The sequence below is a fragment of the Anarrhichthys ocellatus genome, unplaced genomic scaffold, assembly GCF_004355925.1.
Source record: "Anarrhichthys ocellatus isolate YVR2014 unplaced genomic scaffold, GSC_Weel_1.0 scaffold2, whole genome shotgun sequence".
Classification (NCBI taxonomy): domain Eukaryota; kingdom Metazoa; phylum Chordata; class Actinopteri; order Perciformes; family Anarhichadidae; genus Anarrhichthys; species Anarrhichthys ocellatus.
In genome coordinates this window covers 15,435,933-15,449,801 of record NW_022280032.1, presented here as the reverse complement: position 1 = coordinate 15,449,801, position 13,869 = coordinate 15,435,933, and the positions used below count along the sequence as shown (strand labels likewise).

Sequence of the window (13,869 nt, the reverse complement as noted above, 5' to 3'; positions counted from 1 at the left end):
CATAGTATAGTATGTCGAAAAAAGTCATAAAAAAGCCATAGTATGGTTTTTAAAACACTATGGATATTTACTTTAGGACTTATACACACCCTTACATGTACAAAGAAGGAAAACAAACACACCATAACTTAATGAGTTTATTTGTTTCAGCACTGTAGATGCTCACAGTTATTTTATATGGGGATTACATCAGTCACTTTTGTTCCTGCTCCGTCAAAAGACCGCTCTGGTCCTTAGAATCATCAGATGTCCTTGGTGCTGCTAGCTTCCCATTTTAAAAAACAGAAAGGAAAGTGAACTATAGGGTATTGCTTTATGTTTGGGTACTGATATCCCCTCACTGTGTCTCTTCTACCACCAGATAGAGAGAGCAGACATCCAATCCTTCCAGAGAGAGGTACAGAGTAAAGGAAGCATCGTTCAAAACTTTGTGCACAAAATATGGAGGAGGAGGTAGGGAAAAAAGATTAGCGGGATTGAGGGAACAATAAAAAAGAAGGCCAGAAATAAAAGCAGAGAGGGTAAGAAGTAGGGGATAGAGAGGAAATCTAGAAAGTTTAAAAGGTAATTTTGTGGAGAGAGAATCGATGAAGGCTGAGAGAAGGAGTGAGTTTGGCATGGAACATGAACACTAAAGCCATGCAAAGAAAAGCTCATGTTTGACATGCACACATCACTACAGACTAAAAGCATAGAGCAGGAATCCCCAGCATTGGTTGAGAAGACAATCAACCCCCACGGTTTGTCTGTATATTTACAAAGAGAATAAGTAGATTGGGATCTGTAGAGTCCTTCTCCTCAGGCCCGGCCTACACGCACAATAATATGAAACTGACAAATATCAATAGAAGAGCATATTCCCTCTCCAAAAAGAGGCTACGTCTACATTCTTAAATTACTGGTAAATGTTTTTTTTTTTTCTTCAAGAGTTCCCACAAGTTCTCTTTCCCTCTACAGAGGTCAGGGAAAAGAGAATTTGTTACTCGATGTTCACATAATTCTGTTAAATGTCGACCAAAACTAAAGAAAAAAAAGTTATTTTTTCTTCAAATGTTGCCCCATTTACGAACACACAAGAGGGTAATAAATAACATTCAACTGACCTAACAGCTTTGTTCATATAAATAGCCAAGTTATCATAAATTAGGAAATCAAACAGTGAGATGAAGAAACGTGAATAAATAAGGACAGAAATACAAAAATATCCACAGTTGCATTTGTCACGTCATCATTTTTTTTTGTTCCTCTACTTCTAACTGCTGGTAAGTGAGGCTAAGAGAGAGGTATAAATAGAAAACCAAAGACAAAGTGCTGCAAATAACACAAACAGGAATGTTTTGATCATAATTAGCTCAATCAAACAAAGACATAAATGATCATGTAACAAAAATACACAGACAAATTTAAAATAACAGAATGTGCCAGGCGCAGGTTTAGCAACCAGACCCGATGGTATCTAAACTTAGCGTCACAACTAGACATTTCATTTTTTTATACATAAGAAATGATATCAGTCTGTACAACAGAATAGATCATTCATTTTAAATACCCAAATACCCACCCTTGTCCCTCCCCCCTCTACCCCATATTATCATATCATCTCCCCCTCGGCCCCGTTCTGCTCACACCCAGCTCCTCTCTGAAATCACAATTCCAGTCCATTTGCAGCAATAGTGTTAAGTCTAATAAGTATTTTAAACCCAGTTTTTCACAAAAAAAGTACATTAAAAAGCAAACAAATACAATCCAGCAAGCATCCGCGTCGGCCTTTTGGGCTTTCTACAAAACCCCTCCCACTTCTCTCCTCCTCTGAATCAGTCAGTTTCTGCGTGTCTTCTTTTTGTTGTTGTTCATGTTCTTGTTAATACATCCCAGAGTTTTCTGTGCAAACTGGACCTGTGCATGTAAGCATGTACATGTTTTGTGTGTGTCGTGTCTTTTTGTAAAATACTCGTTTCCATACGATGAACACTCCTTGAAAGGAAAGGGGGCGGCTTGGTTAGGGGGAGTCTGCGTTTTTTTGTTCCATTGGGATTTGTGTGGATTAGTTGTGCACATGTGTGTGTGTCTGCGTGTTCCTAAGACGGGGGAACACAAAAGGTATTTTCCTCTACTTCTACTGATGGCTGCCAGAGGTGGAGAAGGGGCGCAGAGGGAGATGAAGGTAGAAGTCTGCATGAAGGGGTCTGTTTCCATGGTAACCACCCCCCCCCCCCCCCCCTTTTTCAGCGCACCTCTAAAAAACCGTCCTCCGTCAACAAATGTCCATCTCTATCGGCATGCTCGGGGGGGCTGTGGGGGTGGAAGGGTGGTCGAGGGAAGGCGGACAGAGCAGGGAGCAGGAGGAGGGGCTTAATAGGTTTTCTGGATAATTCCTGGTATCAGAAACAAGTCAGGGTCATCACACAGGTTATCAGCAAGGGAGCCAAAAATCAGAGCAAGGGTCATAGGCTTTTAGATGGTTGAGGTAGAGGGGTGGATGATGATGGTGGATGCTAAGGGGTCGTGAAAAAGGGAGTGGAAGGACTGGAGTGTGTGTGTGTGTGTGTGTTTGTCATGTAGGTGCAGTATGCTGTTTATAAAATATGAATTAGATTCTCTTAATATATTTCTATCTATATAAAGTAATTTTATACAAAAAGAATTTCCATAAATGATTATGTACACCTAGTTATGTACAAATATTCTCTCTCTGTGCCACTGGTTTATAGTGGTACTGGGATGAGTTTTAGCACTGGCTCGACTACGCGGCCTCCCGATCTAAGACTCCTCCTGTGTCCCCAAAGACGCCACCGACAGCTTGACTCTGTCTCGGCATTTGGTGTCATTATTTTCTGGCTCGTGCCTCCGGACGTGAATGGGCGAGGGGCAGTGCTTGGTGGGCGTGCCAGAGGGGTAGGGCACCTGTCCGTTCTTCTCGTCTGAAAAAAGTTGTTTTATTACGTCAAAGAAGTTACTCAATGGGCTGCCTAGGTACACAGATGGGGGGGACAAAAAGAGGACAAAAAAGGGAAAAGAGAGAAGAGAGAGAACAAACAAACTAATGAACAATGGGGTTCACAGGACAGAGACGAGGCTACACGTAAGAACAAGCAGAGGCGAGGAGGACTGACAGACGCAGCGAGGGTGAGAGCTGCTGGTGCAGCCATGTCAGGACGATAAACCATGCATATGTAACAGCACAACCAATGAAAACACACAAGAGCCATTCAATCTCAAACTAGAAATGAAAGCAAATAGGGGGGCTGACCAAAGTCAATATAGGCTTCTGTAGCCTGATGCTACAGTAAGCTTCTTTAACATATGAACTGTGTAATGCAGAACGAGGAAGCGTGGTGAGTCATCTGTGTGAGTCGGTGCCCAAGCAGTTTGGGACAGCCAGAAGCCGGGCAAATGATGGAAGGCGGACAATGTGAACGCTTGTAGCTTCCAGACAACGTTGCCCTTGAAGGATAATAAATCAGTGTCTCCTCTCCTTTTTGCTAAACCTAATCGTTTGTGGAGGTTCTGCAGGCTTCATTAGAGAACCGAACGGCGACTTGAACCTCGGCAAAGTGCCGATGATGGAGGCTGTCTGTCTCGTGGCCATTGTAAGTGAAGCACATCTAACACAGTAATGTCTGGACTTAAATCTGCTCGGAGGAAACAGACAACCTTTGATCAACACATTTGTACACTTCCGTTCGGAGTTTTTACACTGTAGCTAACGATTACACCTGGACAAAGACATCAAACACGCCGGGTGGCTGCATTATCATTGTGCCAACTCTTTGAAGTAAGAAAAAGTCCAGCTCATTCTGTGTGCTGAATAAAATGGGTGAATATGCTGAATAACACAAGTTCATATCTTTCTAACTGCTATAGGCACACTTGAGTTTGTGTGTGTGGGTGTGTGTGTGTGTGCGCGTCAGACAGTATGCATACAAATGATCTTCAGCTGAACACACTCGCTCTTTCTGCAGGGACCCACTGCAGGTATGTGGAGTGGTAAGGACACAACACATGAGAAATGGAGCAAATAAAGAGTCAGAGTTGTTTTTGTTAATGCTGTTTACACAGCGCAACTTTGGAAACTATCAGTCACAAACAGGACTGTTTCTGAATAGGTGGCAGAAGATCCATTTGCACAATAGAGTCCTTTGGGCCGACAAATGAACAGCGACAGCATCAGTAGAAACAGGCAGGGGGTGCTGCACAGAGGACAAAACGCACACACACACACACACACACACACTGGACCGCAGAGTCTGTGTCTGTGTATCAGCACTTAATAAAAGGCTGTTGGAAAGCAGAATTTCTCAGCCTGACAATATGCACATGCTGCCAGTGTTAAGACTGCCTGCAGTAGTCTAGCAATTCGGCAAACTTCATCTAATCGTGAATGTGTGTTTGTGTGTGCCTATGTGTGCCTCTGTGTGTATGTGCCTCAGTTGGCTTCGTCTGCTCCATTATCCTGCTGGAAAATGGTTGCAGCCAACTTCTCCGTAATGTTCCCTCTTCCTTTCTCATGTGTGAAGACTTTCTCCATTTACTCACTTCACTCCACCCAAATCTGCACATTTCCACAAATGGCAGGAAACTCATGAATCTTAATGATCTCAGCTGCTCCATAAAAGAGAGACGGTACCCTCTAAATGAACGGTTCTGCTCTGTAGTCCTACAGTATGCTACCTGCATTCATCTACACTCCTTTTATTGTTCCACGCCCTCCTATTGTCTCCCTAAGCTGGGCTCCCAGGTATGCTTCTGTTAATGGCGATTAGGGGACATAATGGCCAAGACTTGATGAAGCCTTTTGTTTGACACACATTGGTATGCAAAGCCATTTCTATTCTTAATTACAGCCAGTGACTTCCTGCAAAAGACCCTGTGGTCAGGTAGCGCCAAAAGTGTGTTAGGAGGTCACAAGGAAGTAGGGAGGTGGAGGAAATCAATTACTGATAAGCACACACTGACCTGTTTTAAGATTTATATTACGGTGAGAGATACTCTGATAGAGTAAAGAGATGAAATTCATTTAGACTGCCCTTGGTCAAAAGAAAATGACATCGATTTTTTATCCTCAATTGATCAGCTCTGTAAGTGTTGGGAAAAATCTAAAGTACTAATTAGTATGCGTTTAATAATTAGTGAATGTTATGCATTTAACAGAGGCTCATGTCGTTTGTAGGTTTTAAGGCCTGTGTCCTTGTGTGAACTATCTGGGACACCAGGCATCTTCAGCAGATGTTTAGTCTATCAAGAAGCAGTTGATTGCCGAAAGAACACTTCAGCTGTTTGTCCTGAATAAGAATGATAATAAACTTGTGGAACGCGTCAATACTTACGCAGGGCTGATTTGCGACCATGACTTACGAGAAAGTGACCTTCGTACTAGAACGAATTGTTAAAGTGTCCAGATACGTAGACGCCTGTGTAAAACGCGAAATGTGTGTTACCCTGTGCCAGCCCACTGCATGTTGTTTACTTAGTATAAATACCAGAGACTCGGAGGCAGATCTTTGAGCAGTCTTGATGTACATTCTGTATGTGAATCAACCCTGTCTCCTTCTTTGCAAAGAATAAATGTCCAATGATTAATGATTTTTACACCAGTCTCGAGTGAATTTTTCTCACAGTAAGCCTATCACTATTTATGTTTTTTGTCATATCCTCAGTATCCTCTATTGATAAACGGTTCTCATATTGACACATTGAACCTAATGTAATATAATGTTTTCCACTTTTAACCTTCAGTCTGTTAATAAGCTCAAACATGAAATATCAGAAGTAACTGGTAAACTTAGGGAGGTAAGATCATCACAGCAGCTGTGATGATGACTGCTGTTCATTGCTGAGAGAAATATACAGCTCACACGTGTAACTGATGGTATAGTAACAGAGTAAAAGCTGTATCATGGCTAGGTTTAAAGGGATAAAGACACAAACATAGAGACACCGAGATTATGATTCACGCATGAGATGAAATTGATATCCAACGAAAACAGCACACCTTCCCCTGATAGAAGCGGTGTATCTCAGGCTGGTGGTGTTTCCCTATGTGACCAGCAAGTGGAGCTGTTGTCAAGATGATGACGACTGAGACTCACTCAAACAGACCAGTGATTCACAAGGAAGGACATGCTAAAGAGCAGATGGGGAGGAGTGGGATCCCTATTTCTCTCTTCTTTTCCTTTTTGTCATCCAGAAAAAGGATGTAGCCACACTGGGGAAAGAATGGACTTATACAGCTCCAGCGCCTCAACATGATGGAGGAATATTTAAATAACGTCACAAAGTTCACAGGTGAACGGTTAGGTGGGGATTGAGGTAGCCCGTCAGAGGTTTTATATCTCCTTGGTGCCTTTGGAGGCACCAATAGAGGCTGGTGGACGAGGGAAAACAGGGGGAGGGGGTCCTATTGTACAAGCACCCAGAGAGAGAGAGCAGGTGTGGTGTCACTGTGCGGTGCAGTGCATTGTGGGAGTGCGTTGAGGTGCAGTGGTGTTGCCATGGTGACAAGCTCCGACGATCAGTCTTGGAAGTAGGAGTAACAGAATGCAAATCAGCTTACCCTACCTCCACTCTAATCTCCACTGCCAGGGCAACGAGACAACATTTGACCCGCAGTCGGTGCTTGAGAGCAACTCCCAACCGTTTCATGGCAGTGAGGCGCAGGCATGCAAAGGAAGCCGTTTTGAGAACCGGAGAGCGGCTCGGGGATTTCAAGCACGGGGGAAGAGGAAGGCAGGATTTAGCTTAGCTTCAGCGGTGAGAGTGGTTCGTGTGTGGGTGGGATGGGCGGATGAGGCGGTGGGGGTAAGGGTGGAGAGGTTTTAGATACGATTTTGAAATATTTTTCTTTTGAAAAGAGAAGTTCCTACTCACCAGACAGCTGTTGGACCCCTGGCTGGTCATGTGTGCTTAACAACTGGCTCTGAATTGTCTCCACTACTCGCTTAAAGCGTCGACTGGGTCCTAAACACAGTCACACAAACAGGAAAGATGTGTCGCGTCACAATCTACAGGTAGCAGCAATAAGGCAGACAGAGTGTGTGTAGGAACTATATAGATGGATTAATTAAGAGAAGAAGAAGTAAGGGTGTGCATGGTGTGAAAAGTGAGCTGGAGAAGCTGCAGAGAGCCTGAGATGATAGATGGAGGCCAGAGAGAGGTGTTACTGTAAGCCCCTACTGTATACCTGCTGTATACAGTATGTGACATGGAAGAAGGCTTAAGTGCCACTACTTAAATGTGCCCCCCCCCCCACACACACACACACACTTGTTTGTGTGAGTGAGAAAGAGAGGGAGAGAGAGAGAATTGCTTAGTATGTAATCTTGCATAGCCAGACCTCATCTTGTTACACTCAGGGAGGTTTGGGGGGGGGGGGGGGGGGGGATCAAGCATCCAGGATTGCAAGAACTTTGAAAAAACCTTAGGCAGCCATTCTTTTTGGCAGTGAGTTTGAGACACCCACATTTATAAGCAGAACTTCTGGTTTATTTTTTGGGCTGGATACAAACAGATTCATTTTATTATATTTCAGTGTGACAGCATCCCACTTGACATGTGAGCGATACTCTTTTCCACACTTTTCAAAGTGATTTGTGAGAGTTGGATTTCCCTGGACCTCAGTGAGACAGACGAGATGGAATACTGTTTATCTCATAACGTGTACTGTGTGTTACTCCGCCTGTGATCTGTCATCTCACAACAGCAAGGTCCTAGGTTTGAACATGACCCTTTCTGTCCATTAAAGAAGGAATCAAATACCGATTCAATTCAAGGCATGCTGCTTCAGTGAAATAAATAATAACTTTTCACTTGTTTATTTACACAGAAGATATTGGTACTTTCTCTCTCTGAGTGAAAAAGAGTTAAACTAGTAAAAGTAAAGTAGCCATATTTGCATTCATACTTTTATGCCTGGGGACCCTACTCTCTTCTCATTGGCTCACAGACCTGGGCTCCCCAGATGTGAGGTCTGCACCTAGTTCGTCTTGTGACTGGTGACCTGTTCAGTGTGCATTGTGCCCGATGCATTGCAGGATTAGCGGGTAGAGAAAAAGAGGGTGAGGAACTTGGTGTGTGACGACAGTGTCCTGACCTGAGAGCAGGGTGAAGGTGACAGAGTAGATGCCATTCTCCTTCGTGGCAGCTGTGCTCTCCGTGTAGGTGATGTCCACCTGGAATTTGACCGGCTTCTGGAAGACTGTCGGGCCGGCTGTGGACTTGTACTCTGCTCGGAAACTGGTCTGGGAGATCACACTGTGGCTCAGGCTGGGGATCTGGGAGAAAGAAGAGGAGAAGTGAGGAAAGGCAAAATGGACAAAGAGGCAGAGATAGGAACAAAACATAGGTAGTAAAAAAACATGAGTAATGGGAATATACATCGGGAGCATTGATGTTATATTTTTCTCCCACACCTGGCAAATGAAAAGGTGAGTAAACCCTCATTAAAATACCCTCCACATACTACGAGCCACAGTTGAAACCCTCAGGAGATTAATGCCTTGGGGAGTAGCCATGCATGCCGGGGAGACTTAAGCTAATGTAATCTTGAGTCATCCAACAACATTGCACCCTCCCACCTAAAATGAATTTGTATGCCCAATATAGTCATGTTTCGCCATAGTGCTGGAGTGGGTTTGACATTCCATTAATATGAGTGTGGTGAGAGGTATAATTCTACTGATTCAGGTGCCAATCTCCTGTCTGGAATAGCAGCTAGTAGAACCCAGAGGGGAAAAGAGCTACCTCCAGGGATGAGGAAACAGATTTGACATTGACCTGCACTGGCAGAGTTTGCATTTACTTAGACTTTGTTAAATTTAACTGGGGTGAGGATAGGCTTTGTTCAATTATGTATACTGAATATCAACTACCACTGCTCAGCGTTTGTTGATACAGATTCTGCCGCGCTTACTGGGAAACCCTGATGCTACCTGCATTCCTGCATGTACTTATACATCCACATTATAAAACACCCCACACACAAAGATACAATTCACACTACCTCTCAATTTCTCACACTACACATCTAAATATACACACACACACATGCTCAATAAACGGTACAGAGGGCAAAGTATCTATATGCTAATGATCAATGCTCTCTGTTGATTTCCTATTGACCTCAACTGAGTCTGCAGTCAGAGAGAAAATAGAAGCACTGAACACAAGCAGTTTACTGAATTGCTACATAAATCAGAAGCACGTTAGCAAACACTCAGAGAGAGCCTGCCGCATAGCATTGCCAATCACCGGTGCTGTTAGAGGCACTGTTGGCAATGTCCTGCAACAGACAGCAGATGCACAGGTAATAGTGCAGCATGCACGCATATTCAGATTTACAGAGAAAAGTCGGGGCGCAGGGATCAGGTGGGAGTGGAGGCAGGGATAAAGTAAGGAATTAAGCAAGACACTGAGTGTGTACCGAGAGAAAGGCTTGAACGATGTCTGCCTTGATGGAGCTGAGAGGCTTGTCTTTGATGACAATGAAGATCTGCTCTTCTTTTTCCAGGTTGATGAAGTTACCAAACCAGGATTTTTTGGCAAGCCTGTGGGGAAAAGACAAGAAGAGAAAAACGTGTTTATCAGCTGTAAGTTTATATTATATTGTTCTGTCTACTAGAGAGCGTTTGTCTTCCTTCCACCCTTTTTGCTTCCTTGTTAAAACCCACCCATCCAACCATCCATCTAACCATCTATCTATCCAGAAAAATCAAGAGCTGGTGAAGAGTTTCCTATTTCTCTCCCTCTCTTGTTCTCTCTCTTGCTCTCACTCACTCACTCACTCACTCACTCACTCACTCACTCACTCACTCACTCACTCACTGCAGCTCTGGAAAAATGTAAAGGAGCAAACGGAGGATACCCTGAGGGAAATAAGCCAAGACTGCGCAGGGGAGAAAAGTTTTCTGAAACTTCACCTTCTGTGCAACTGGGTATGTGTTAATGCATGTATGTGTATGTATGAGACAGAGATAAATGAGCCTCTATGTGAACAGAACTGTAGGTCCAACAGGGGAGAGGTAGATGAATTCACCATTAGCCCAAGTGTACTTGCACCCACTAATAAGCCATATGGACTCCTGTTTTGTGGCATATTAATATTTTATGAGATTTTTGAAAATGCGGATGGATTTGCGAGACTCACACACTCCCCGATACATAAATACTTCCATGATGTTACGTTTGCAGCGACATTAAGGGGCACATTTTCCTGCAGTAAGAAGCTGGTAACAGCTGGTGTGTGTCTATTAATATGATCAAGCCTAACCCAACTAAGAAGGTCTTTTCCAGCCATCTCTCCAACTCATTCCAGCCGGGATGTTCTTCTCAGCCAGGTAGAAATGGCCAAGCCATAGAGCCAGCAAACCAAACAGGCATATCTAGGCCAACCTTGAGTTATCAGGCCCCTGGGAGCTCAACAACATCACACAGGCTACCTTACCTCCCTCATAACCAACCCAGTACCTCCTGCTACAGTGCTGCTTCTCCAGCCCAGACCAGACCTGAGGTCATTACAGGGAACTCGGCAGGCACAAATCAAACATTCACGGATGTAATGCTTTCCAAATCCGCATGCTATCAAGTACCAACCTGTTTGGGCCAATGACTGAGGGGCTGACAGGTTATGCATAGTTATGATAGTGGTGGTATAGTGTCTACTCACTCTGGGGAAGACTCTGGTGTGAGGCTGGACATCTCCTCTTGTGTGGGAACTGTGGAAGCAAGGTTAAAGTTCAGACAAAAGTAGAAGGCTCAGTGAAAGAGAACAAGTAGATTGCCTTAGTGGGTAAAGTTAGTTTTATGGAGGGGTGAAATTAACACAAGATAATTCAGCGTTTACCGTAGAAATGTTAAATCTGCTGGAATGTCAGTACCTTGAAGTTTCCTGCGGTGGAAGCGTGGTGAGCCCAGGAAGCTGTTTTTGATGGAGTTGAGGCGTGTCCTCCAAGGCATGCCTCCGATGGAAGGGCTGGGGGGCGGCGTGGGGGTCGGGGTCCCGGCAGGGCTGTCCTTGGGAGTGTGCACCGGGGTGCCCTTTGGGGTGGGGAGGGGGCTGCCTCGAGGGGAGGGGTGAGGGGTAACCTGGATGAGCGGGATAGATTTGGGCGTGTGGTCAGTGAATGAAGAAGGCGCCGGCACCACGGGGTGGAAGTGGTGCAACCGGATGGGCGACAGGGGCACCACTGCACTGAAGGGCACAGGGAGCTGGGGGCTGGCAGCAAAAAGGGATCGCCGTACCTGGGGGCTATTTGGGAATGGAGCACTGGAGATGGAGGATGGAGAAAAGGGGGAGGACGGGGAGGAAGGAGAAGTAGGGGTTGGGGGCACAGAGGCAGAGGGCGGCTGTGGTGGGAGCTGGCAGGGAGATGAGGGCTCAGATTTGGCTGCAGATACTGTATCTGATGTTTCAGGGAGCGGGTTGGATCGTGTGGCTTGGAGGGGCTTCGGGACAACTTTGGGCTTGGTGGGTAGTGTCTGCGTCTTGTTGAGTGCTGCCGGCAGGGGCTCACTGTTTGGAGCGAGTGAGTTGGGGGTGGAGATACGGGGCCCTGTGCGATTAGGGGCGGGCTCAGGGGATGGGCAGGGGCTTGTGTTAGGGGACTGCGACAAGTCTGTGGACTGAGGCGGCACACAGAACTTTCTGACAGGCTGGAGTTAGAGGACACAGTGTGAAGACAAGCAGCACGATACAGCCAAATGTCAGATCAGGCGGAGGAGGAGAGGAAAACAAAGCAAAACACAAAGGAACACATGCAGGCACACAAGCACATAGATAAAGCAAGACAGAAAAGTGGAGCAAAACAAACAACCACACATCCAGAAGAAGAGGCAGACAAAGAATATAGAGGCAGGTAAGATGTGTGTGCACATGGGAGAGATGGAGGAATGGACAAAAAAGAAAGACAGAAAAGAAACATGCAGTTAGATCATTCAGTGACTCGTGCCAAAAGAAAACATACATGAAATGGGAACAACAAAAACAGCAAGCAATACACACAAATAAATAAAGAAAGAAAAAAGAAAAGAAAAGATGGACTTGACTTGAGTAAAACATACAGGGCTCTGCTGGCAGAGAAAAGCAAGCAGACACTAACATGTGTGAGAGACAAAAGGCCAGCAGTGAGGACAATTTGGGCTGTCTCAATATCAGGAGGAACACCGTTATGGTATCTCTGCTGTAAGTTTTATTGATCTGTTTTATTTGTAATTCTAAATTGCAGCCACAACGGTGCACTGATACAGTATTTCCTTTGGATGCCTCCCCTTTTTCCAGACACAAATCTGAGAAAATAACCCTCTTATTGAGAGCACAATCCAGGCTTTGCTCGGTCTGAGAAATCTATTTCCCTTTCAGATCAGCCTGACAGAACCTGTGTGGCGCAAAGGAGCTTGTCTTAGGATCCCGGCTAATCCCGAGCCTTCTCAGGTTAGTCAGCTGGAAAAGTTTACCACAAGCTCCCGCGCTCCGAGCAAGAAAAGTTGGATTTTCTGAAGCATTCCTGGAGCTGGATTTCCACAGAGCTCAGACCACAGAAAGCAAAAGCAGGGATAATATGCAGAAAGGCGAGAGAGAGAAGAAGCTTTTAGGGGAAGGTATAGTATTTTGCTGTATATTTTACTTTGAGTTAACGGAAAGATCCAACTATATAGACACATGTAAAGTCTAAATGAACACCGGATAAGAGGATCTTATCATAGTGGATCCATGCTTATCCCAAACGCAAAGGTAGATCTGAACTGTGATTTAAAACTTGAGGAAAAATGAACTATATTTCAGACTAATAATGAAGAGGAAAAGTCTACTATATTGCATGTGCGGAGAGATACAGGGATAACACTTTCATAATGAGCGTGCTGTGCATTGGTCAGACGCCTGGGCGATGAAGCTGTAGTGAGCGTCTTTATTTCCTCTTGTACAGTAAACGGCAATAAGATGAGATCAGCAGGAGTTGGATGGTCGTTATCCCTGAGCATGAACAACTACATACAGTACATGAGAACTGGGTCAACGGGTGTATGTTGCACATGTGTATGTGTGTGTTTGAAAGTACATAGAGGGTCGTGACTTACCCGTGGGCTGCTGAGGGGGCTGGTGGAGAGGCCGGAGGAGGCTCCACTAATAGACCGAGACCTGTGGAACAAACACGCACGAACACACACAAAGGGGCAGAGGTAATTTGTGGGATCAACACGTGTACTTGTTACAGGTTTCAGTGAACACAGGTGGAGGTGAGAGCTTGGAGGTGACATGTCGCACACAGTTAGAAAGCACCACAGTATATGTCACCATCATACCAAGCACAGTAGTTGTTATCAAGCCCTTTGCAAACGCAACACCTATTCACACAAAAAGCATGGAAACACAGGAACAGCACCAACTTGACAACATACATTACTAGCATTGACTAGCAGCAGTTGGTCTCAAACCAATTAAGCTCAAACTTTGGTTTCAAATATGCTGATTTGACTGCAGCTTCTCCCGTAAATCTTTAGGTTGCTTTCCACAGATTAGCATATGGATTAGCTTTCCGACCCGTCTAAAGTCTGCTAATAAACCAAACATGTTGACTTTTGGGCCTTCGCACTGGATGAGTAGAAAATATCTTGAGGGGGAAATGAAGTGGGACATTTGGTTGAGTGCCATTTGTCATGTTTTTCTTTCCCCCCGCAGATGCCGTCAATAACCCCTATGAGCAGAGCCCTGCTCAGAAACGAACAATCACAGGACAATCTGTCTCCATCAAGGGCCCACGCACACATGTACGCACACATACACAACACACAAAAACAGAGCCTGTCAACACTTGGAAACACCAGCTGCTCACTGTCACAACACTGTTCCGTTTTGTCATTCAATCTAACAATACCCCC

At 44.9% G+C, this 13,869-nt stretch overlaps 1 protein-coding gene across 8 annotated transcripts in view; it reads right to left on the bottom strand.

Moving 5' to 3' along the window:
* Positions 1-123: 123 nt before the first annotated feature.
* The window catches only part of brsk2a (BR serine/threonine kinase 2a), a 149,826-nt gene continuing 136,080 nt past the window's right edge, over positions 124-13,869 (bottom strand). For 5 of the 8 annotated variants that reach the window (XM_031862407.1, XM_031862431.1, XM_031862416.1 and 2 more), the window contains 7 exons: positions 13,069-13,129; positions 10,872-11,079; positions 10,661-10,709; positions 9,419-9,542; positions 8,090-8,270; positions 6,868-6,957; positions 124-2,969 (listed from right to left, as the gene is read on the bottom strand). In XM_031862407.1, coding sequence (XP_031718267.1) covers positions 2,761-2,969; positions 6,868-6,957; positions 8,090-8,270; positions 9,419-9,542; positions 10,661-10,709; positions 10,872-11,079; positions 13,069-13,129 — 922 coding nt within the window. In that variant the 3' untranslated portion in view covers positions 124-2,760. The remainder of the gene's footprint in view (positions 2,970-6,867; positions 6,958-8,089; positions 8,271-9,418; positions 9,543-10,660; positions 10,710-10,871; positions 11,080-13,068; positions 13,130-13,869) is intronic. The other 3 variants (XM_031862424.1, XM_031862445.1, XM_031862446.1) reach the window with 2 other exon arrangements.